The sequence below is a fragment of the Theropithecus gelada genome, chromosome 6, assembly GCF_003255815.1.
Source record: "Theropithecus gelada isolate Dixy chromosome 6, Tgel_1.0, whole genome shotgun sequence".
Taxonomy (NCBI): Eukaryota; Metazoa; Chordata; class Mammalia; order Primates; family Cercopithecidae; genus Theropithecus; species Theropithecus gelada.
In genome coordinates, this window is record NC_037673.1 from 19,778,898 (window position 1) to 19,804,206 (window position 25,309).

General features: G+C 35.3%; 1 protein-coding gene across 10 annotated transcripts in view; it reads right to left on the minus strand.

The window, feature by feature from the left end:
• CDH18 (cadherin 18) overlaps positions 1–25,309 on the minus strand; it is a 1,123,324-nt gene that overhangs the window by 344,402 nt on the left and 753,613 nt on the right. For all 10 annotated transcript variants that reach the window (XM_025387876.1, XM_025387869.1, XM_025387867.1 and 7 more), the window contains one exon: positions 7,665–8,148. Coding sequence is in view for 8 of the 10 variants with exons in the window: in XM_025387869.1 (XP_025243654.1) it covers positions 7,665–7,892 (228 nt within the window). In the remaining 2 variants the exon portion in view is untranslated. The remainder of the gene's footprint in view (positions 1–7,664; positions 8,149–25,309) is intronic.

Consider the following 25,309-nt stretch of genomic DNA (forward strand, 5'->3'; position numbering starts at 1 on the left):
AATAATTTATGGCTAAGTCCTGAAAAGCAATCGCAAAAAAAAAAAAAAAAAAAAAAAAGACAAGTAAAATCTAATTATACTAAAGAGCTTCTGCACAACCAAAGAAACTATCAACAAAGTAAAAAGACAAACTACAGAACAGGAGAAAAATTTTGCAAACTGTGCATCTCACAAAGGTATAATATCTAGAATCTGTAAGGAACACAAAAAATGAAAAAGAAAAAAAACATTAAAATTGGCATAAACAGACATTTTTCAAAGGAAGACACACAAATAGCCAACAAGCATGTGAAAAATATTCCTCACCACTAATTAACAAAGAAATGCAAATCAAAACCACAATAAGATACCATCTCACACTAGTCAGAATAGCTACCATTAAAAAGTTAACAAATAATAGATGCTATCAATACTGTGGAGAAAAGGGAACACACACACTCTTGGTGGGAATGTAAATTAGTACATCCAATATGGAAAGCAGGTTAGAGATTTCTTGAAGAACTACAAATAGAACTGCTGTTCAAACCATCCAACCCACTACTGGATATACACCCCCCTTTCCCCAAAAAAGTTGTTCTAACAAAAAGACAAATGCACCCATATGTTCATTGCAGCACTATTCACAAGAGCAAAGATACGGATTCAATAACCTAGGTGTCCCTCAATGGTGGATTAAATAAAGAAAATGTGATACGTATGCATCATGAAGTACTACACAGCCACAAAAAAGAACAAAATCATGTCCTTTGTAGCAATGTGGAATACAACTGGATGCCATTATCCCAAGTAAGCTAACACAGAAACAGAAATTCAAATATGTATTTTCACTTATAAGGGGAAGCTGAACACAGGTACACATGCACATAAAGATAGGAACATTAGACAGGTGACTACAAGTGGGGGTGAAGTAGAAAGAGGAGGAAGGGTTGAAAAACTACCTACTGATTACTGTGCTTACTACCTGGGTAATGGGTTTGATCACACTCCAAACCTCAGCATCACACAATATACACATGAAACAAACATGCACATGTGCCCTTTGAATCTAAAATAAAAGTAAAAATTGTTTCAAGTCTACTTAATTGTTTCAAGTCTACTTAATGTAAAATATAACTATAGATGCAAAAATTTCAATCAAGTTCAAAGATAATTTGGAACAATCTTACCTAATTCATCTGTTAAAAAACATTCTTTTAATACCAGAACTGCATTTTATGAGTATTATTTTATGTCTGTTGACAAAACATTTGCTGGCATTTCTGTGACGGAGGAAGAGAAAAGATACTTTTCAGCTTTTTGGAGTTATCCCTTCTCATGTTCACAGTAATCACAATAATTCTATATTTTATACAAGAGTGCTACGAAATTTCTTTTGGTGGTTTTGTCATGAAGTCTTAGCACATGCCTATGTCCTCAATGGTATTGCTTAGGTTTTCTTCTAGGGTTTTTATGGTTTAGGGTTTTATATTTAAGTCTTTAGTCTATCTTGTGTTAATGTTTGTATAAGGTATAAGGAAGGGGTCCAATTTCAGTTCCCTGCATATGGCTGGCCAGTTTTCCCAGCATCATTTACTGAATAGGAGATCTTGTCCCTATTGCTTGTTTTTGTCAGGTTTGTCCAAGATCAGACAGCTGCAGATGTGTGGTGTTATTTCTGAGGTCTCTGTTCCGCTCCATTACTCTATATGTCATTTGGGTACCAGTACCCTGCTGTTTTGGTTACTGTCGGTTTGTAGTATACTTTGAAGTTAGGTAATGTGAGGCCTCTAGCTTTGGTTTTTTGCTTAGGATTCTCTTGGCTATACGGGGTCTTCTTTGATTCCATATGAAATTTAGAATCTTTTTTTTTTTTTTTTTTTTTTTCTAATTTTGTGAAGAATGTCAATGTAGTTTGATGGGAAGAGCATTGAATCTATAAATTACTTTGGGCAATATGGCAATTTTCACAATATTGATTCTTCCTATCCATGAGGATGGAATGCTTTTTCATTTGTTTGTATCCTCTCTCATTTCCTTGAGCAGTGGTTTGTACTTCTTGAAGAGGTCCTTCACAACTCTTGTTGTGAAGTATTCCTAGGTTAGCTGTATTCCTAGGTATTTCATTCCCTTTGTAGCAATCATGAATGGGAGTTCATTCATGATTTGGCTCTCTTTTTGCCTACTGTTCGTGTAAAGGAATGCTTGTGATTTTTGCACACTGGTTTTTGTATCCTGAGACTTTGCTTACCAGCTTAATGAAATTTTGGGCTGAGATGATGGGGTTTTCTAAATATAAAATCATGTTGTCTGCAAACAGAAACAACTTCACTTCCACTCTTCCTATCTGAATACCCTTTATGTCTTTGTCTTGCCTGATTGCCCTAGCCAGAACTTCCAATACTATTTTGAATAGGAGTGGCGAGAGAGGGCATCCTTGTATTAGTTTTCAAAGGAAATGCTTCCAGCTTTTGCTCATTCAATATGATATTGGTTGTGGGTTTGTCATGAATAGCTCTTATTATTTTGACATATGTTCCATCAATAACTAATTTTTTGAGAGTTTTTAACATGAACGGATGTTAAATTTTATCAAAAGCCATTTCTCCATCTATTGAGATAATCATGTGGTGTTTGTCTTTGGTTCTGTTTATGTGATGGATTATATTTATTGATTTGCATATGTTGACCCAGTCTTGCATCCCAGGGATGAAGCTAACTTGATCTGGGTGGATAATTTTTTTGATGTGCTGCTGGATTCGGCTTGTCAGTATTTTACTGAGGATTTTTGCATTGATGTTCATCAGGGTTATTGGCCTGAAGACTTTTTTTTGGTTGTGTCTCTCTCTGGTTTTGGTATCAGGATGATGCTGGCTTCATAAAATGAGCTAGGGAGGAGTCCCTCCTTTTCAATTGTATGGAATAGTTTCAGAAGGAATGGTACCAGTTCCTTTTTATATTTCTGGTAGAATTCAGCTGTGAATCTGTCCAGTCCTGGGATATTTTCTTTTTTTTTTTTTTTTTTTTTATTGGTAGGCTATTAATTACTGACTCAATTTCACAGCTTGTTATTGGTCTATTCAGGGACTTGACTTATTCCTGGTTTAGTCTTGGTAGGGTGTATATATCCAGGAATTTATCCATTTCTTTTAGATTTTCTAGTTTATTTGCGTAGAGGTGTTTATAGTATTCTTTGACGGTAGTTTGTATTTCTGTGGGGTCAGTGGTGATATTCCTTTTATCATTTTTTTATTATATCCATTTGATTCTTCTCTCTCTTCTTCTTTATTAGTCTAGCTAAGAGTCTATCTATTTTGCTAATTTAAAAAAACAAACAAACAAACAAAAAAAAACAGCTCCTGGATTCATTGATTTTTTTGGAGGGTTTTCGTGTCCCTATCTCCTTCAATTCTTCTCTGATCTTAGTTATTTCTTGTCTTCTGCTAGCTTTTGGATTAGTTTGTTCTTGCCACTTTAATTCTTTAAATTGTGATGTTAGGGTGTCAATTTGAAATCTTTCTAGCTTTCTGATGCGTGCAGTTAGTGCTATACATTTCCCTCTTAACACTGCTTTAGCTGTGTCCCAGAGATTCTGGTGTGTTGTCTCACGGTTCTCATTGGTTTCAAATACCTTCTTGATTTCTCCCTTACTTTCATTATTTACTCAGGAGTCATTCAGAAGCAGATTGCATGAAATTGAAATTCCATGATTTTGTGTGTGTTTCTGAATTCTGAATTCCAATCTGATTGCAATAGATGCTGGCAAGGCCCTAGAGAAATAGGAACAGGTTTACACTGATGATGGGAATGTAAACTGGTTCAACCATTGTGGAAAACAGTGTGGGAATTCCTCAAGGATCTAGAATCAGAAATACCATTTGACCCAGCAATCCCATTATTGGGTATATACCCAAAGGACTATAAATCATTCTACTATAAAGACATGTGCACATGTATGTTAATTGTAGCACTATTTACAATAGCAAAGACATGGAACCAACCCAAATGCCTATCAATAATAGACTAAATTAAGAAAATGTGGTACATATACACCATGGAATAATATGCAGCCATAAAAAGGAATGAAATCATGTCCTTTGCAGGGACATGGATGAAGCTGAAAGCCATCATCCTCAGCAAACCGACACAGGAACAGAAAACCGAACACCACATGTTCTTACTCATAAGTGGGTGTTGAACATTGAGAACACATGGACACAGAGAGGGAAGAAACACACACCAGGGCCTGTTGCGGGGTGGGAGTGATGGGAAGGAACATAGAAGACAGGTCAATAGATGCAGCAAACTGCCATGACACACGTATACCTATGTAACAACCCTGAACGTTTTGCACATGTATCCCTTTTTTGTTGTTGTTGTTGTTTGCTTGTTTTTGTTTTTTAGAGGAAATGAAGAAAAAAAGAGTACTTTGAAAATAAAGAATTGGTTCACTATGAATGTATTTATAAATGTGAGGTTAAATTAATTTTCTAAGCAAGTTAAAATAATGGCACAGAAGATAATTATTTTAAGCACATAGTAATTGCTAAGCTTTGCAGTTTTTATTTTTTTATTTTTAGTTATGCATTTATGTTACAGGGGGTGTGTGGGAGTGAGAAAAAAATCTGTACAATTAAGTTAGAATTGCCCATAAAGGCACATTAGAAAAAAGTAGAAAGACTAAGAGTGAGGTGTCCCTGGGTCAGATGAGGAATAAGAGGACTCACTTTCAGGTTTGACCTTTCATACCTGTGCGTTTGTCCATCCATACTACAGACAACAGAATGGAAAATAGTTTTACAGAACCTCTACAAACCTGAACAGCATCACAAACCTCCATCGCCTCCTGATATGTGAGGAGCTCTCAACCATATGTTCATTGGCACCATATGTTCATTCGATTCCAGAAAGATTGTTTAGAACTGATCTTCCTATTGAGGCTTCATCTTTTACTAAAACTAGGCGAGCCCAAAAAACAAGTTGCCTGAATTTCCTTCCCTTTTCCAAAAAGTTTTGTTTCTGTTTCTTAGTTAGATTAAAATTTTAAGAAATATGCATCATAAAATATTTTTAATAATCAAATATTTTTCCTCTTGGTTTTTTCCAAAATGAGCAATTTTAATGATACTTTTCTTGTGCTACTTTCAAGGATGGAAAGCATACAGAAAAAGGATATGACTGAACTAATTTACACTCCCATCTACCATGGAAAAGTGTTCCTATTTCTCTGCATCCTCTCCCGCATCTGTTGTTTCCTGACTTTTTAATGACTGCCATTCTACATGGCGTCAGATGGTATTTCATTGTGGTTTTGATTTGCATTTCTCCAATGACCAGTGATAATGTGCTTTTCTTCATATGTTTGTTGCCTGCATAAATTTCTTCTTTTGAGAAATGTGTTCATATCCTTTGCCCACTTTTTGATGGGGTTGTTTTTTTTCTGGCAAATTTGTTAAAGTTCTTTGTACATTCTGGATATTAACCCTTTGTCAGATGGATAGATAGCAAACATTTTCTCCCATTCTGTAGGTGGACTGTTCACTCTGATGATAGTTTCTTTTGCTGTGCAGAAGCTCTTTAGTTTAATTAGATCACATTTGTCAATTTTGGCTTTTAGTGTCATTGCTTTTGGTGTTTTGGTCATGAAGTCTTTGCCCATGCCTATGTTCTGAATGGTATTGCACAGGTTTTCTTCTAGGGTTTTTATGGTTATAGGTCTTACATTTAAGTCTTTAATCCATCTTGAGTTAATATTTGTATAAGGTGTAAGGTGATTCCTCAAGGATCTAGAACCAGAAATACCATTTGACCCAGCAATCCCATTATTGGGTATATACCCAAAGGATTATAAATCATTCTACTATAAAGACACTTGCACACGCATGCTTATTGCAGCACTGTTCACAATAGCAAAGACTTGGAGCCATTCCAAATGTCCATCAATGATAAATTGGATAAAGAAAATGTGGCACATTTATACCAGGGAATGCTATGCAGCCATAAAAGAAGGATGAGTTCATGCCCTTTGCAAGGACATGGATGAAGCTGGAAACCATCATTCTCAGCAAACTAACACAGGAACAGAAAACCAAACACCACATGTTCTCACTCGTAAGTAGGGGTTGAATAAAGAGAACACATGGACACAGGGAGGGGAATATCACACACCGGGGCCTGTCTGGGGGTCATGGGGTAGGGAAGGAATAGCATTAGGAGAAATACCTAATGTAGATGATGGGTTGATGGGTGCAGCAAACCACCATGGCACGTGTATACCTATGTAACAAACCCGCATGTTCTGCACATGTATCCCAAAACTTAAAGGTACAATTTTTTTAATAAAAAGGATTTTGAAGTTCATAACCCAAATAAATTTCTACTAATCTATTATGTTTTGATGTTATTACATTTTAAAAAATGTATTTTATGAAACTCTTGGTAGGAAAAAAAGCATACAATGAAGATAGATCTTTTGTCTCATTTTAATATGCATATGAGAATATGATACAATTGTTTTAGATCTTTTTTTTATGTTCTATATTCTAACTCCACAGCTCCTGCCTTGTATAGAAAATGCAGCTGTAACCCAGTCCCTGTTGGACAAGGGGTGGAACAGATGGCTTGTGATCCTGTACTGCCTACACATTAGGGAAGCACCAAGGCTTAGATGGAATACTATTTTTTTTAGTACTAACAGTGCTAAAGTGAGAATAAATCATCAATCAGGGGGATGGAAGCCACTGAGCCTGCAGTCACGGAGATTCTACTGCTGTGCTTGCTGTTTCTCCCATAGGTCTTGAATAAACTGAAGTGCGGCTGCTTCCAAAGACCAGTAATTAATCAGAAGGTCTCTCCAATTTCCAGTTTGTTCTCAACCCTAGAGCCTAGATGACACACGTTTAAACTCTTCCATGTTACTGACCACATAATTTCCTGAACAGTATGATCAGCCATTAAATTTTCTTGTCTGCATTTTTGAGAGAAAGGGAATTTGACCTGAAATTACTGATCATTTTGTCAACTTCATTCCATTGTGATTTTTTTTTCAAAGCCTATATATCCAGTGCATACTTAATCTATATTTAAAAGATATCAATATTTTTATGAAATTTAACATTAGGGGTTGGAAAAATATTCATATGCTATTAAAGGTTAACTTAAATAAGAGTACATCTCTAAAAATTAATAGAAAATATTAGATATTTTCTACTATTTAATTATGATATTAGAAAATGTGTGTGATATTTTCTTGATAGAGCATCTTCTTTTTAGCCACATGTGCAGGAGCAATATATGAAAATAGCAGTAAATATCAGTGTACCAATAAGTGACATGTGAATTCCAATATACCTTCAAGGTAATAAAGAAAAAATCACTACTTAATTGTGTGTTCCATTAAGTCTTTCTAATTTACAAGAGAGAAAAGAAAAAGTAATATACTTGTTATGAATATTCAGTCTTGTATGTATGGGCCAATGTTTAGAGAGGTATAATATGATGAATAATGTTTCCTTTTTACAATTATTATTTTGAGCTCTCTAGTATAAGTAGTAGTTTCTATAGCATAATTTGCTCTACAACATCATTTGCTTCATATGTCGATCTCTTCAAATATTTCTCCAACATCAGCTCATCTTACCCCACAATTTCTCAGGATAGGAAAAACAGCAAAACAAACAAAAACTTACCTTTCCAACATACTGAGGATCTGGTCCCATATGTTCTTCTAAAACAAAGAACTGATTCCATACCCATCCCCTTTTGGGACGATGGTGGACTTCGGTTTCACCTTCAATGTGTTTGGTTTGGTTTCTCGTCACCTTGATGGAGCTGTGGTGTGCAGTTCCATAACACCTCTGCACAAAACAGAGACACACTAGGACTGGACAGATGCAAGATGTGCTCGTAATTTTCATTGTAAGATAACTTTCCAGTTCACAGTTTTCCTTCTTTTCCTTGTCAGCTACCAATGCTTAGTGGGCATTCAAGAAAGAAGCCAGAGCATCTTTAGGAAGGACAGTCCAAAGTAAATTGTTTAGCGTGTCCATGATTTAACTGTCCATCAGGGAAAGGTCAGATCACATTTACATTCTGAACCACTTGGAAAATCAAAGCTGTAGTTGTCTGATTCCAACTCTTCACAGTAGTTGAACACAAGCAACCATTTTCAACCTAATGGAAAGAGAAAATTATCTGTGTTACAAAACATGTTTTTTTTAACTATTTGCTCTGAATACAAATGATACTATTTTGCAATGTGATACTGATAGGCAAAGAACATACGCCAATTCCTTAGGACACATCCAGAAACTTATACACCTATATGTCTACATGCATTTTTACATGAACCTTCCTATTTGTTCCATTAATTCTCAATTACAAATGTATGTATAATTCTTGTTTTTGTTAGACATAATACAATGTGTTATATATAATACACATTAATTACCTACTGTATGAGACTCATCAAACTTTGACAAAATATCCCAAGGCCTGAAAAATTGTCACAGACCATAACAGCAATCAAATAGGTACTGAAAGTGCTCAGTAAATAAAATGGAAGAAAATAAAAGAACAATGAAAAAGGTGGCTGAAAAAAAAAAAACATGAATGCAAGTGAAAATTACTCCAGGCTTGGGGAACAGATTGGACAAGTTGAGTGTGAGTAAGAATGCCAATTTGGCTGAATTATAAATTGTGTGAATTTTGATAGGTCCTGCATATCTACCCAGGGTATGGACTTCACACACTGACAAGGCAGATTTTCAAGCTAGAAAATTACATTACTAGGCTTGATTTCTAGTACACGTGATTCTAGCAATTATCTAAAGACAGGATTTAAAAAAGGAAAAAAATCGTGGCAAATAAACAGAGGAAAAATGTTTCAATTTTTTAAATAAAAATAAATAAATAAACGTTGAAGACATGAGTGTAAGTTATACTATGATTGGGCAACAAAGTAAAACATGAAAAATATTTCCTCAAAACTAATGACAGGATTTGGGAGAGACATGAATGACTGAAATTTGGGCCAGGCACGGTAGCTCACAACTGTAATCCAAGCACTTTGGAAGGTTGAGCCAGGCAGATCACTTGAGGTCAGGAGTTTGAGGCCAGACTGGCCAACATGGTGAAACCCCATCGCTACTAAAAATACAAAACTAGGTGGGCGTGGTGGTGCATGCCTGTAATCCCAGCTACTCGAGAGGATGAGGCAGGAGAATCACTTGAACCCAGGAGATGGGTGTTGCAGTGAGCGGAGATTGTACCATTGTACTCCTGCCTGGGCAAACAAGAATGAAACTCTGTCTCAAAAAACTACAATAAAATAAAAAGAATGACTGAAATTATAAGCTTATTTAAAGCATATAAATTTTGTATCAAGTTTTGCTGTACTGTTATATATGTGTGTTTGAATATGTGTTTAGGAAGGTTACATTGTTTCAAGAATATGGGTATTTCATTTGGTAAAAAATATTAAATAAATCACTTTCTCATTGCATGCAATTCATCCCTATACATCAGCACAAACTGAAATGTAGATCTGAATAAATAACAAATTGACATGACAGTATAATTAATTTATAATACTGAAAACAAATAATCAGTTACAGCATGATTCTCTTACACAGTCGAGGACAGATTTGGTCACGAAGGGAAAAAAGTCACATGAGACTCAAGAGCAGGGCATTTTTCTCTGAGTATTTCTTTCCATAAATGAGGGTTAATAATAGTGCTTACTTTACCTTTGTGCTAGAATTGTATAGGATTAGAAGAATTGGAATTTCATTTTTATCATTTGACAAATATAAAATTTACCTTTTTAAATATTTTCTGAAAGCAAAGGTATTCTTCCCTCTAGCTTAAATCAAAACAACTTCAAAACTCTCCCAAAATATAAGAGAGAGCAATATTATTCTAGCTCCAACATGGCAAGAGCACTGGAAAGAGAGTCAGAAATCACAGGTTTTATTTTCTGACAGTTTACTTACTATATGAATTTATGTGAACCATCTCATTTTTTTCAGTCTCACTGTCCTCATTTATTAAAATTTGTGACTGGAATAACTGTATTTAATATTCTTTCCAGCATTTGTAATAAATTATTTGAAAAAGTTTATATTAAACTTTTTATTTCCCAAGAGATTCTTAATTTTCAAATCATGACTTCCCCCCCCCCCCCCCCCAAAAAAAGAAAGAAACTTTATGTAGTTTTTCTTCTTAGAAGCCCAGTTGTTGAAGATATAGAAGGTGTTGTATTTTAATACTTTCACACCATTTGGTGTGATTTTCAAATAAAATTAACATCTTTGCCCTTCATGCTAAGTTGTTTAACAAAGCATAATTTATGAGTACAAGGTGAAGAAAGTGGCTTTTGTAATGAATTACAGATACGTAAAATGAGTGTTTTCTTTACAATACTGATTGTGAGTCATTCCGAAAATACATAAATGCATTTTGATCTACATATGCTTTATATGTTTATGAATCTCTATTATGACAATTATGAAAAGAGATAGATATATACTGTGCTATGGAATGAAAGAACAAATGTAAACATCACTACAGTGCTTATGGAGATAATTTTATTTACTATATAATAAGAGGACAAAACTTCAAATATAAATTTTTTTTTGCATTACTGCAAGAAATCCACCTCCGCATAGGTTAGAAAAAATTGAAATGCAAATAGTAAGAAAATAAACCACTGATTGAGACCAATACAATAGAAATATGTGGTAGACATTTTCCATTTTATGACTGAGCAGTGTTCGAAGACCCTTCTGTTTTCATCGAAGATTCCAATATGTGAATTCTGATAAACCGAGCCCTAACTTTCACCACTAATCACTTAGGCACCGATATGGTCTGGCTCTGTGTCCCCACCTAACTCTCCTCTTGAATTGTAATCTGAATTGTAATCTGAATTGTAATTCCCGTTTTGGCAAAGGGATCTCATGGGAGGTGATTGTATCATGGGGGCTGTTCCCTCATGCTGTTCTCTTGATAGTGAGTGAGTTATCACAAGATCTGATGGTTGTATAAGGGGATCTTCCCCCTTCACTCTGCACTTCTCTCTCCTGTTGCCTTGTGGAGAAGAACATGTTTGCTTCCCCTTTTGCCATGACTGTAAGTTTTCTGAGGCCTCCCCAGCCATGTGGAACTGTGAGTCAATTAAACCTCCTCGCTTTATAAATTACCCAGTCTTGGGTATTTCTTTATAGCAGCATGAAAATGAACTAATACATTCTTACCAGTAGAGTGGGGTGCTGCCATAAAGATACCCAAAAATGTGGAAGTGACTTTGGAACTGGATAACAGGAAGAAGTGGGAACAGTTTGGAGGGCTCAGAAGAAACTAGGAAGATGTGGGAAAGTTTGGAACTTCCCAGACACTTGTTGAATGGTTTTGACCCAAATATTGATAATGGATAGTGATGTGGATAACAAAGTCCAGATTGAGGTAGTCTCAGATAGACATCAGGAATTTTTTGGGAACTGGAGAAAAGATCACTCTTGCTATGTTTTAACAAAGAGATTGGTACCATTTTGTCTGTGTACTAGAGATCTGCGGAACTCTGAACTTGAGAGAGATGGTCTGACATTGGAACTTATGTTTAAAAGGGAAGCAGAGCATAAAACTTTGGAAAATTTGCAGCCTGATAATGTGATAGAAAAGAAAAACTCATTTTATGAAGAGAAATTCAAGCCAGCTGCAGAAATTTGCATAAGTAACAAGGAGCCAAATGTAATTCACCAAGACAATGGGGAAAATGTCTCCAGGGCATGTCGGGGACCTTCATGGCAGCCCCTCCGATCAGAGGCCCAGAGTCCTAGAAGGGAAAAAATGGTTTCCTGGGGCAGGCCCAGCGCCTTGCTGTTTTGTGCAGTCTTGAAACTTGGTGCCCTGCGTCCCAGCCATGGGTAAAAGAGACCACAGTACAGCTCAGCTTGTTGCTTCAGAGGGTGCAGGCACCAAGCCTTCCACCAAGTGCTTGGAAGCACCAAGTGGCTTCTACATGGTGTTGGGCTTGCGGATGCACAGAAATGAAGAACTGAGGTTTGGGAATCTCCACCTAGATTTCAGAGGATGTATAGAAACACCAGTATGGCTAGCAGAAGTTTATTGCAGGGGTGGAGCCCTCATGGAGAAATTCCGTTAGAGCAGTGCAGAAGGGAAATGTGGGGTCGGACTCCCACATAGAGTCCCCACTGGGGCATTGCCTAGTGGAGCTGTGAGATGAGAGCCACCGTCTTCCAGAACCCAGAATGGTAGATCCACTAACAGCTTGCACTGTGCATCTGCAAAAGCTGAAGACTTTCAATGTCAGCTGTGAAAGCAGCCAGAGCAGGGGCTTGCATCCTAAAAAGCCACAGGAGTGGACTGCCCTAGGGCATGGGAGCCCACCCTTTGCATCAGTCTGCCCTGCATGTGAGAAATGGAGTCAAAGGAGATTATTTTGGAGCTTTAAGATTTAATGACTATCACACTTGAGTTTGGACTTGCATGGGGCCTGTAGCTCCTTTGTTTTGGCCAGTTTCTCTCATTGGAGAAGAATTCTAAGATTAATTCTTATTCAAAAATGTTCCTATTTCAGGGAGCATTTATCCAATGCCTATATCCCCATTGTATCTATGATGTAACTAACTTGCTTTTGATTTTTATAGGCTCCTAGGTGGAAGTGACTTGCCTTGTCTCAGATGAGACTTTGGACCTGGAGTTTTGAGTTAATTCTGGGAAGAATTAAGATTTTTGAGGGACTGTAGGGAAGGCACATTTGTGCTTTGAAATGCGAGAAAGACAAGATTTGTGAGGGGTCAAGAGTGGCATAATATGGTCTGGCTCTGTGTTCTCACCCAAATCTCATCTTGAATTCTAATCCAAATTGTAATCCCCATTTTGGGGGAGGGACCTCATGGGAGGTGATTGGATCCTGGGGGCTAGTACCCCATGCTCTTCTCACGACAAGAGTTGTCATGAGATCTGATGATTTTATAAGGGGCTCTTTCCCCTTTGTTCTGCAATTCTCTCTCCTGTAGCCTTGTGAAAAAGGGCATGTTTGTTTCCCTTTCCACCATGATTGTAAGTTTCCTGAGGCCTCCTTAGCTTTGTGGAACAGTGAGTCAAATAAAACTCTCTCTTTTATAAAATACCCAGTCTTGAGTACTGTGTGAAAATGTACTAATACAGGCACCAAATACTTTCTTTCTACATCCTTTCATTAGAAATGTCATCAATGACATATGCACATAAATGATATGCTCAAATGATGGAAAGATGTAGGAACAGTTGAGAAATTTTCCACAGCAGTGGCAATTATTTCAAGACCCAAGTATTGCGGTGGTGAGTTCTGCAGAAATGACAGAATACAGTGGCATAAATTAAAAGAGTTCTAGCTACATTGTTCTCGTGCCAAGCACTTGACATTCTTTCTAACTGTCTAAACTCCATTGTTTCCTACTTCTCCCTAAACCTGATTCGTAAACACCCTCAAGAATTCAATTGCTATCCAATACAATTCAAACAAATTTATTTGCTGTTTTTTATGTCCAGAGTTGACTTCTGGTGTTTGAAGAAAAGAACCTTCTCTAATAAAAAGCATTACTATTGTAATAATCCAAAAAATAAGTTGTTTCCAAATAATGCAGTATGTGAAATAATTTATAATATAGACCTCTGCTTTCTGCTAAGTACTGAATGTAAGTGATTCAACACTGCTTTCTAAGACTCATTGCTTTCCTCTGTAACTATTCTCTTTCATTAGTAAAGTTAATAAAACTGTACTGCAAGATAAGAGATGTGACGTCAACTGTTCGTTTATTGGAACACTGTCACACTTGTATTGGCACTTTATTTTCTAAGTTTCACATTTCTCATTTATAAATCAAGGGCTTTCAGCTGGGTGCAGTGGCTCATGCCTGTAATCCCAGCACTTTGGGAAGCTGAGCCAGACATATCAGTTGAAGTCAGGAGTTCAAGATGAGCCTGGCCAACATGGCAAAATCCCGTCTCTACTAAAATTACAAAAATTAGCTGGGCATGGTGATGCATGCCTGTAATCCCAGCTATTTGGGAGGCTGAGGCAGGAGAAACCCTTGAACCTGGGAGGAAGAGGCTGCAGTGAGCCGAAATTGCTTCCCTGCTCTCCAGCCTGGGGGACAGAGCAAGACTCTGTCTCTAAATAAATAAATGATAGCTAGCTAGCTAGATGATAGATAGATAGAGTAAATCAAGGGTTTTTGTTGAATTATGTTTAAGCCTGTTCACTTTCCTAAATCTTTGTATTTATTATTTAATAACTGTTTCACTTTCAAATGACTTTCTTTAGTTTGCTGAATTACTCAAATCACTGAAGATTATATCATCAGCTATACATAGCTCTTCAGTACAGTCATTCCTTCAGAGAGTTCTGAGGAAATACCATTCTCAACAATAAAAATAATTCTCGTATGTACCCCAAATGTTATTGCTTGACCCTAGGGGCTTTGACTGAATTTTGTTACCTAGTTGGTTCTTAATTCATAAACCCTACACTCCAAGGAGGTCTAAAGAATATTTTCTACTAGCTTTTAAAAACAATTTTTCTTTGTTCTTTTCGTTGATTTAAAAATTGTCAGTGTAAAACATATTCTGGCTACATTACTTCATGAATGGATCATTTCATTCTCCATATGGGTGGGATGACATAAGATACCATTTCTCATGTTCAACATAGAATTATAATTGCCATTAAAAATCTAAAATGTAGTATTATGTGTTGTTGGTAGGGATATTACCTGGTTTTGTGTAGAGCAAGCCTAGCTTAAATAGAAAATGTCAAAGAAGATACACTTTGATAGAAAGATCTTATTTTTTGAAATGACTTTCATTATGGGATATATAAGGACCTCTTACGTGGAAAAGAACATGCCAAAGAGATCACGAGGCTCATACACAGAAACTAACTTGCCAACTGTCAAAATGTAGATCTATCAGATTATAAGGCTGTTTTTCTGGAGAAGATGACTAACTTTGAAAATAATAGAACTTACTTTCTCCAGGATGAATTATTTAAAGTCATCGCACTGTCAGACAGATTTAGATATATAAAATTTTCATTATTATTGATTGCTGGGGTACTTACATAAGGTGAAAGTTACAGGTATTGAATAAAAGCTCAGGGTTTTTTTTTTCCAGGTTTAACAAATAATTAACTATTTGCTACCTAACTATATATATTTTTCATCCTTAGAATGTTAACCTATATACCTGTCCTCTAAATGCTTAAAATTATCTTTGAATTGGTGGTTACAGGTATAACTGCCATTGATGGCAAGACACATTCTCAGGTATAGGTCTGACCTTGAGGCTATGGTTTCCATTATTTTGGTATCTAGTGATTAGCAGTAATAGCATCATTTTATCATTCTAAGATTAATTCTTATTGAATTTCCAATGGCATTGGCTTCTGAATTTTTGTTTTGCCTTATTGTCTTTCACTCTCAAATTTTACAATTTTTCTCTATAGCTTTGTTTAATCTCAATCAACAATTTATCAGTTTAATAATTAATTTTATTCTTCTCCATCTGTGTCCCTTGGCTTAAGTATCTCTGGCTTACTGTTAAAATGCAGATATCCACAAACCACAGGGAATTGTAGTGAGTCTCATCTAAATTAGTTGCAAGCATTATTTCCAGACTGATTTCCAAATCTGTATGTTCAATTTCATTTTGACCATTTCAAGATACTCTTATCACCTTAGGGTTTTGATTAATTTGGGTAAAACAAATTACATTTGCTGAAAGCAGATATATATATATATATATACACACACACACACACACACACACACACACACACATATATATAAAACAGCTAAATATATTTAAAATTATATCAAGACATAGTTTATCTGAAAGATAATCAAATGTTAAAACAATAAATAAATCACAAAGCATGAACTTTTGCATATTGTGTTTTCCTGTTGGAAATATTCATTTAAGTTTTATGGAGACAGCAATGAAAAGAATGCACGTGTATGTGCAGGCATTACTTTCTGGCATTGTTAATTCAACTATGTTTTCCTTGAAAACTGTAGTCTCCAAACTCCATTTAATTTAATATATCCTCCAAGGTCTACAAAGGATTCTCAGTTTGGGGAGATAATTCTCTTTGGGTCTTTTGCATTTCTGCACATCTTCTGGACAAGAGGTATTGACAGTTTTATAGCATAATTTTTTTTTGTACAACAAACAGCCTTGGAAGACAAAGATAGAACATTTTTTGGGGACAGAGGGCAGATTTGTTTTCTGGCTAGATTATAAAGATAACGTCTTCCTCCAAGACAAAGCTGGGGAAAGTTTGCTAGCAGATCCTGTAAATACTTAGGATTCTAAAGCTCAGAGTTCCTCAGATGTCACCTACGTAGACTGTGTGTGTGACATATATCTGGGCTGCTTTATGCTACTTCATAGGATGTGAGAAGAAAGGAGAATTTATGCTGTCTGTTGTGCTATGGGGAATAAAATCTTCTGTCTGTGACCCAGTAGTCTCGTATCTTTTGCCAGCATCTATAAAACTATGGCAGCCTAACTTGTTAGCTTGCAGCTAGGGTAAAATCTCAAATTCTGCACTTGAAAGTTCAGGTAATACAACTCAGTGTAACTGTTTTTTTCCTCTAAATTACATTAGCATGTTTCTAATCCTTTCTCACTATTGCAGGTCACCATTCTGATTATTTCTATAGGTAATATTTTATTTTTCTTTTATATCAGAATTTTTTTTCAGTTCTCACACCATGTCTGGTGTATTTTCCATCTCATGCATTGGCCATTAAAGTGTCTTTTATATTGTAGCCAATAAGTAAACACTTGTTGAATGAAAGAGTAAGTAAATGGGAAACAGACAAATCAATTTAAGATTTGTGTAGCTAGAGTGGTGTTAGGATACAAAATTTTAACTCTCCCTTTTAAATCTATTCTTGAGCTACATATAATATTACCACCTCCCTGCTTGAAGTTTCCCAATTTTTTAAATAATTTCCAAGATAGAACTCTAAATCTTTTATATGAAATTCACAGCCTTTCAATATTTGACTCCTTTCTACTTCCCCACTCATCAGTGTTTATCCAGGAAATATCATGGCCTGCTCTTAACTTTCTATGCTTACTGTTTCCTGACTATGCCTTCATCTCCAGCCCTCTATGCACTTGAATAAGCTCTTTTTTCTAAGTAAAAAGTTCATGTATCTCTTGTAATGACTAGCCATTACATTACCATTCCCCAAGCGAATCTTCAGAGCTCATCCAATCTGTTTCCAAGGTTCCTGTTCTCTCTCTATGGTCCCATGGATCACATGATATGGCACTAATTCATTTACTTGTTTGTCTTTCAAACTAGACTGTAACTCTCTGCCAAAGTTTAACTCTAATGTCAATATGTTCAGTGATTAGCACAGACTGGTGTTCATGGTCAAGACTAAATTGAATGAGCAAAGAAACTCATGCTTGTATTGGTATAAGTTTTGAATTTCCCATTTATTACTTATGTGACTTTGGGTAAATTTTCTCGTATGTAAAAATGGGTCTAATAGCCTCACTAAATCTTTGGAATAATTAATCAAAATTAATTAAGGGGGTCAAGAATATCTGGATGGCTCAGTCAAAATATACCACAAGTCCTGGAAAAATAAAAGTCAAAGTACCTCCCTTAAGTAAGTGATATGGTTTAGATCTGTGTCCCCACCCAAATCTCATGTTGAATTGTAATCCCCAGTGTTGGAGGTGGGTCCTGGTGGGAGGTGACTTGGTCATGGGAGTGGTTTCTCACAAATGGTTTAGTATCATCCTCTTGGAACTGCCCTCACAAAAATAAGTGAGTTCTCCTGAGATCTGATTGTTTAAAAGTGTGCAGCACCTCCCCGCCTCTCTCTTGCTCCTGCTTTTTCCATGTGATGTGCCTACTCCTTGTTTACCTTCCACCATGATTGGAAGTTTCCTAAGACAGTTTCAGAAACAGATGGTGCCATGCTCCCTGTATAGCCTGAAGAGCCGTGAGTCAATTAAACCCATTATTTTTATAAGTAATCCAGTCTTGGGCATTTCTTCATAGCAATGCAAGAATGACCTATTACCGTAAGAGTAGCCTGCTCTTTGCAAGAGATGTAATGTTACATGCATCATTTATGTGTGTTTGTTATTTTTTTTTAATTCTTTGAATTATTCCATGACCTGGATACAAAGAAACTATCTTAACTATAATTTAGATGTATATTTTTTAAAAGAAACTAAAAATGATTAAGAGACATTCATTAACATCTTGGTAATATTTAACACTGTACATTTCTTCTTAGTAAGGGCTAATGGTTTGTATTCATGTAATGTCCAGTATATACATAATTTTAAAATGTTTATCATATAAGTTTTGAAAACATTTTTGGAAACACACATTTTACAAAGTAACCACATTAATGCAGGCCTCAAATCGATGCATACCCACAAATAAATTCAATATTAGGTATAATAAGAAACTGACAATGAAATTGAAATAATTTAGTTTTTCTCCAGAGTATATTCTTTAATAATGTATACAGTACACTTTCCTATAAAACTAGGAATATGATTCCCCTCTTTTGGGATATATCATTTTTCTTAATTTATAAAGAAACTTGATGGCTTCCTTAAAATATAATACTTAATATCATTATTCATATTTGTAAGAAAATTGTGTTAAATTTTTCAGCATGCCATACATATCCCAGAGTTACACAAGAAATACTGAATGAGACCAACTTAGAAGTTAAAAGTATGTTATAAGTAGTTTTTCTTAAAAATGTAACTCCACAGGAGTCACAGGCAGTGTAACTCTGAGACATTGCACTCCTACATTTCAACTAATGGGTACGTTTGATAAAATGTTCCAAAAGGAAAAAGACTTGGGTGGTGTTTTTATAAATACACATGTAAAATAATAGCTTTAAATGGTCTGATTATTCATTGTTCTTTATATTTCTATTCAGGTTCAACTTTACCTTCCACCATTACACTCATACACTTGTTAATATTGTCCACTCTGAGACCACACTATAAGCCTATTTTATCGACTCGACAACACTTCTAACCTAGGACTATGCCATTATATGCCATCTACATGATGAAGAGAGTGAAACACATCTAAACTGGTACCACCACAATTTCACAATCTCTAACCTTGAATTGTTCTCAGTGTTCTTTTATCCTATTGTACCACATAAACTACATCGTCCATGCCATATTTTCAATTAGAACCCATTTCTCAATTTTAATAAGCCACACTTAAACATCTTAACATGAAAAACAAAACATTTTATCAAAAGTTATATCCTCTTAAAATCTCATAATCTATATGCTGAATAATTATAGCACTTAGAACACATAATGTTTGATCACATGCCACTGCATATTATTTGCTTCTTCCAAGATGCCTCTCACAAGTTTAACGCCTGAAAATTTTACTTATTCTTCAAGCAAAATACCATTTTTTTATTTCCTCAAATTTGAATCCTTACCATGATACGTGTGTTAAATACTCCCTTTTCTGTGCACCCATAACACATTGTAAACACTTGATTTTGTCTTCCAAAATTTCATCAAATTTTTTTCTCAAACTACACTATGTGCAGGTTCACTAATAATCAATCCCAAAGGAGGATTTCCACTGTGCATGGGATAGCAAAGACCATCTCTATGCCAACCACCAGAAACAGGAGTCTGAATGTTTCCAACCCTAGTATCCTGGGCTGCAGTTTTACCAATTGCCTGAGTCCCGTGAGACAGAACATACTCACACACAATAAGTTATATGAAATGGATTTATTACTTGGAGATACTCAGCAGGAAGCAACAGAACTCTGGGATTCATTGTGAGCTGGTCCGCAAAGGCTCAGGAAAGCTGTCTGGGGTGGATGGAGTCTTGACTCCCTTGTGCTCCATCGCAACTGAGGGACTTTGAAGGAAGTCAGACCCTCTTGGGTTGAATGCCTCAGGGGGCCATGTGACACACTGGACTAAACTTTGAAGGGCATTCTGCTTCCAGGGGAAAGAAGAACAAAGACTGTACTGCCCAAAGCAGGTCCTTTTTTACTCAAGATGTTACATTATCTAGGAGGGACAGAAGCAGAGCTCATTAGGCAGCTTCTCCCTCTCAAGGTACTACATTCCGACCACATTCTACAGTTATTCTGAAAACTATACGCAAGAGAGGGGGTAGTGACTGAGTCAGTCAGGGCTACCCAGGGACCATCCAGCAGACTGTGAACTTTCTAAAAAGCAAGACTTATATACACTGTTGTTTCTCACATACTTGGAGTAGAGTGGGCATAAAAGCTGTCATTTGAATGAATTTCTGAATTGTCTAATAACATACATAAACTTAATCTAATAAACAAACAGTTAAAAATAAGAGCCTAAGTGAACTAAACTGTAATTGAGGCTTTCAATAAAAATTAAATTTTAATATGGCTTGATGATTTATAATAACATCCAATAATGCCGACATAAACCAAACTATTGCAAATCCAATATTGCAGGCAAATTTGCTGTCTCTCTGTTATGTTTTTAATAAGAGTTCTTTATCATATTCTGTTACGGGCAAATTACTGTACTATGGTCTTTCAGGATTCCAAGAGAAAAGTCAAATGAAGGAAACCCATAATATAACTCTAAACTGAAAACAGAAATATATATATAAAACAAAAATTCCACATTGCTGTTAAATTTGTATACTTTATTATAATGTGAAAGTTCTTTTTATATTATATATCATTTTATCTTCACTGTATGGTAACTGGAAGATGATAAAATAAGATATATGCTAGTCACACACAAAAATATTTGAGATGAGAAGTAGTATTCCTGCACACTTGAAAGTGTTCAATTTTAAGAAGAGGACACCATTTTATGTGAGTTTCAAAGTTTTTACTTAAGGATTATTATTATTATTATTATTTTGAGGTAGAGTCATCCAGGCTGGAGTACCATGGCACAGTTATAGCTGACTTTAGCCTCAATCTCCCAGGCCCAAACAATCCTTCCACTTCAGTCTCCTGAGTAGCTGGGACTTCAGTCATGCACCACCATGCTCAGTCAACTTTTAAATTTTTTGTAGAAATGGCATCTCCTTATGTTGCCCAGGCTAGTCTCGTACAAACCTCCTTTCTTGGCATCCCAAAGTACTGGATCAAATATTATTAAACCCACGTAATCAATACTTCTTTCATCTTTCAGCAAAGATTTATTGAGCATCCATTATAGACTAGTCACTAATGCTAGAGATTACTGATTAATTATACAAAGGATGTCCTTGCTGTTATGTGAGAATTCATAAAAATGTAAACAAATAAATAGAACACTATTTTTAAGCAACAGCATGTGTGATGGCAGAAAACAAGACAAAATAAAATAAATAAAACACAAATAAGACATTTGTGTTTCAAAGATAAGTGAATTTAGAACATTTCAAAATGAGTGGTCAGAGAGAAGGAATCTCTAAAAGGCCTGATATTTGAAAAGGCATGAATCATAGAGAAGCCAAACATGAAGATGTGAAGTAAAATATTTCCAGACAGGGAAAACAACAATTGAAAAGACCCCTTATTTCAAGATGAGCTTATCATGAGCAAGAAAATAAAACCCAGCTGTGCTCAAAAACAATGGAGCTGGCAATGGTAAATGATGAGAGATAGCATCAGAGACAGGCAGGATTCAGAACACCAAGAGCCTTTGAGGATATTGGGTTTTATTTTAATTTTTTGTTGTACAAGATGCATACCATGCAATCTACCTACTTAAAATTTTAAGTAGAAACTATAGTATTGTTCGGTATAAGTGCAAGGTTGTACAGCAGATCTCTAGAAGCATTTTATTTTGCATGATGGAAACTTTTTCCCCACTAAGTAGCAACTCCCTATTTCTCCCTCCCACAACCACTGGCAATCACTATTTCACTTTCAGCTTCAGTGGGTTTGATTACATCTGATATCTCATAGAAGTGGAAACATGTAGTATTTGTCATTCTGTGACTAGCTTATTTCACTTACCCTGAAGACTTGAAGTTTAATCCATATTATAATACAGGATAGGATTTTCTTCTTTTGTAAGGCTGAATAATATTCCATTGTGTGTACATAACAAAATTCCTTTACTATTCGTCTGTCCGTGGACATTTAGGCTGTTTCCACCTCTCTTTTGGTTACTGTGAACAATGCTGTAATGAACATGAGAGTATGGATACCTCTTTAAAATCTTGATTTAATTTCTTTTGAATAAATAAAAATAAGATTGTTGGATCATACAGTAGTTCTATTTTTAATTTTTAAAGGGAACTTCATAATGTTTACATTGGAGCTGCACCATTTAACATTCCCATCAAGAATGCACAAGGGTGCCAGTTTGTCCATATCTTTGCCAACAATTGCTATTTTCTGGGTTTCTTTCTTTTTTTGTTTTGTTTTTTAAATATATAATGACTATTTCGACAGGTATGAAATTATATATCATTGTGTTTTTACCTGCATTGCCTTGATGATTAGTGGTGTTGAGCATGTAATATACCTTTTGGTCATTTTTATTATGTGTTTGTTGGAGAAATGTCTACTCGAGTATTTTCCCCCATTTTTATTTCTACAATTCAAATTTATACTCAAATAAAAATATTGGCCAGGCACGGTGGCTCACGCCTGTAATCCCAGCACTTTGGGAGGCTGAGGTAGGTGGATCACCTGAGGTCAGGCATTCGAGACCAGCCTGGCCAATATGGCGAAACCCCGTGTCTACTAAAAATACAAAAAAATTAGTTGGGTGTGGTAGCACGTGCCTGTAATGCCAGCTACTCAGGAGGCTGAGGCAGGAGAATCACCTGAATCTGGGAAGTGGAGGTTGCAGTGAACCCAGATTGTGCCATTGCATTCCAGCCTGGGCAACAAGAACAAAACTCTGTCTCAAAAAAAAAAAAAAAAAAGTGTGTGTGTGTGTGTGTGTGTGTGTGTGTATATGTATAGTTTTACAAATTATATATATATGTATAATTTTATTTTTTGTGTTCGAGTTGTAGAAATTCCTTACATGTTTTAGATATTAACTCTTTAACAGGTATATGGTTTGCAAATATTTTCTTCCATTCTGTAGGTTGTCTTTTCACTCTGTTGATTGTTTCCTCTGCTGTGCAGAAGCTTCTTAGTATGATGTAGTCCCACTTGTCTATTTTTACTTTTGTTGCCTGTGCATTCATATCCAAAGAATTATTGCAAAGAGCAATGTTATAAAGCTTTTCCTCTATGCTTTCTTCTGGAAGTAGTACACTTTCATGTTTTATGTTTCAACCTTTAATCCATGTGAGTTTGTTTGTATGAATAGTGCAAAACAACAATCCAATTTCATTCTTTTGCATGTGGAAATCCAGTTTTCTCAACATAACTTGTTGAAGAGATATACCATCTATTTTCCTTGGCATATAGAGGTATATTCTTGGCATTCTTGTCAGCTCCTACATGTATGGCTTTACTTCAGGGCTCTTTGCTCTCCTTTACTGGTTTGTATGTCTATTCATACATCAGTGTTACAGTGTTTTGATTATTGTAGGTTTCTAATACGTTTTGAAGGAAGTGTGAAGCCTTCAGCTTTGTTTTTTCTCAAGATTTTGTCTTATTTATGTAAAAAAAAAAAAAAGAAAAAAAAAGTCACTGAGATTTTGATAGAGGTTCATCGAAATCACAGATAGCTTTGGACAGTATCAACAGTTTAACAATATTAAGTCTTTCATTCCATGAACCTGAGATGCCTTTCCATTTATTTGTGTTTTCATTACTTCAGCGATGTTTTGGAGTTTTTAGTTTACAAGTCTTTTGTACATTGGTTAAATTTATTTCTAAGTGTATTATCCTTTTTGATGCTTTTGATCATAAATGGTATTCTTTTCTTAATTTCCTTTTTTGATTACTCATTATTCAGTCCATAGTAACACAACTGATTTTTGAATGTTTATTTTGTACCCTGCAACTTTTCTGAATTTATTAGTTCTAACATTTCCATGTGGAATCTTGAGGTTTATCTACATATAAGATCATGCCATCTGTGAATACAGATAATTTTACTTCTTCCTTTCCAATATGGATTTATTTTATTTACTTTCCTTGCCGAATTACTCTGACTAGAACTTCAAGTGTTATATCAAATAGAAGTGGTGATAGTAGGTATCCTTGCCTAGATCCTGATTGTAAGAAAACATAATTTCAGTTTTTCACCATTGACTATGTTAATTGTAGGTTTTCAATACATGCTTTTTTGATGTTGAGGTAATTTCCTTCTATTTATAGTTTCTTAAGTGTTTTTATAATAAACTTTTCAACTTCCTTTCTGCATCTTTGAGATAGGCATGTGTTGCTGTTGTTGCTGCTGTTGTTTGTCAATCTGTTACTGTGGTATATTACATTGATTTATTTTTACATATTGAACAATTATTGTTTGCAAAGAAATAAGTCCCACTTGGTAACGAAGTATCTCTTAATATGCTGCTGAATTTAGCTTGCTACTATTTTGTTGAGTGTTTTTGCATTTATGTCCATTGGAAATACTGGACTGTAGTTTTCTTTTATTTTAGCATCCTTGTTAGTTGCTTTCATATCAGAGATGGTGGTTTCAATGCAATTAGTTTAAAAGTGTTCTTTTCTTTTCATCTTTTTGGAAGAATTTGAGAAGAATTGGCATTCATTCTTCTTTAAATATTGAAAGAACTAAAGTTCACCAGGGAAGCCATCAGATCCTGACCATTATTTGTTGTTGTTCTGAGGTTTTTGATTACAGATTTCATTTTCTTACCAGTTGTAGGTTTGTTCAGATTGTTTATTTCTTGGGAATTCAGTCTTAGTAGGTTGTATGATTCTAGATATGTATTCATTTATTCTAGATTATCCAATTTGTTGGCATACATGTATGAATGTTGATAGTAGCCTCTTATAATCATTTATTATTTCTGTGACATCAGTTGTAATATTCCTCTTTCATATCTGATTTTGTTTAGTTGATCCTCTCTCTTTTTTTTCTTAGCCTAACTAAAGGTGTGTCTATTTGTTTATCTTTAAAGAATAAGAAAATTCTTCTTTTTTTCTGTTCTTTATTACACTTATTTCAAATTTAACTTTATTATTTCTTTTTTCCACTACTGCTGATTTTTAGCTTAGTTTGTTCTTTATTCAATTCCTTGAGGTATAAAATTAGGTTAAGATATGTATTTTTAAAATTTATGCTTTTACTAGTATAAACTTCTCTTTTAGAACTGCTTTTGCTGTATCACGTATACTTTGGTAGATTCTGTTTCCTT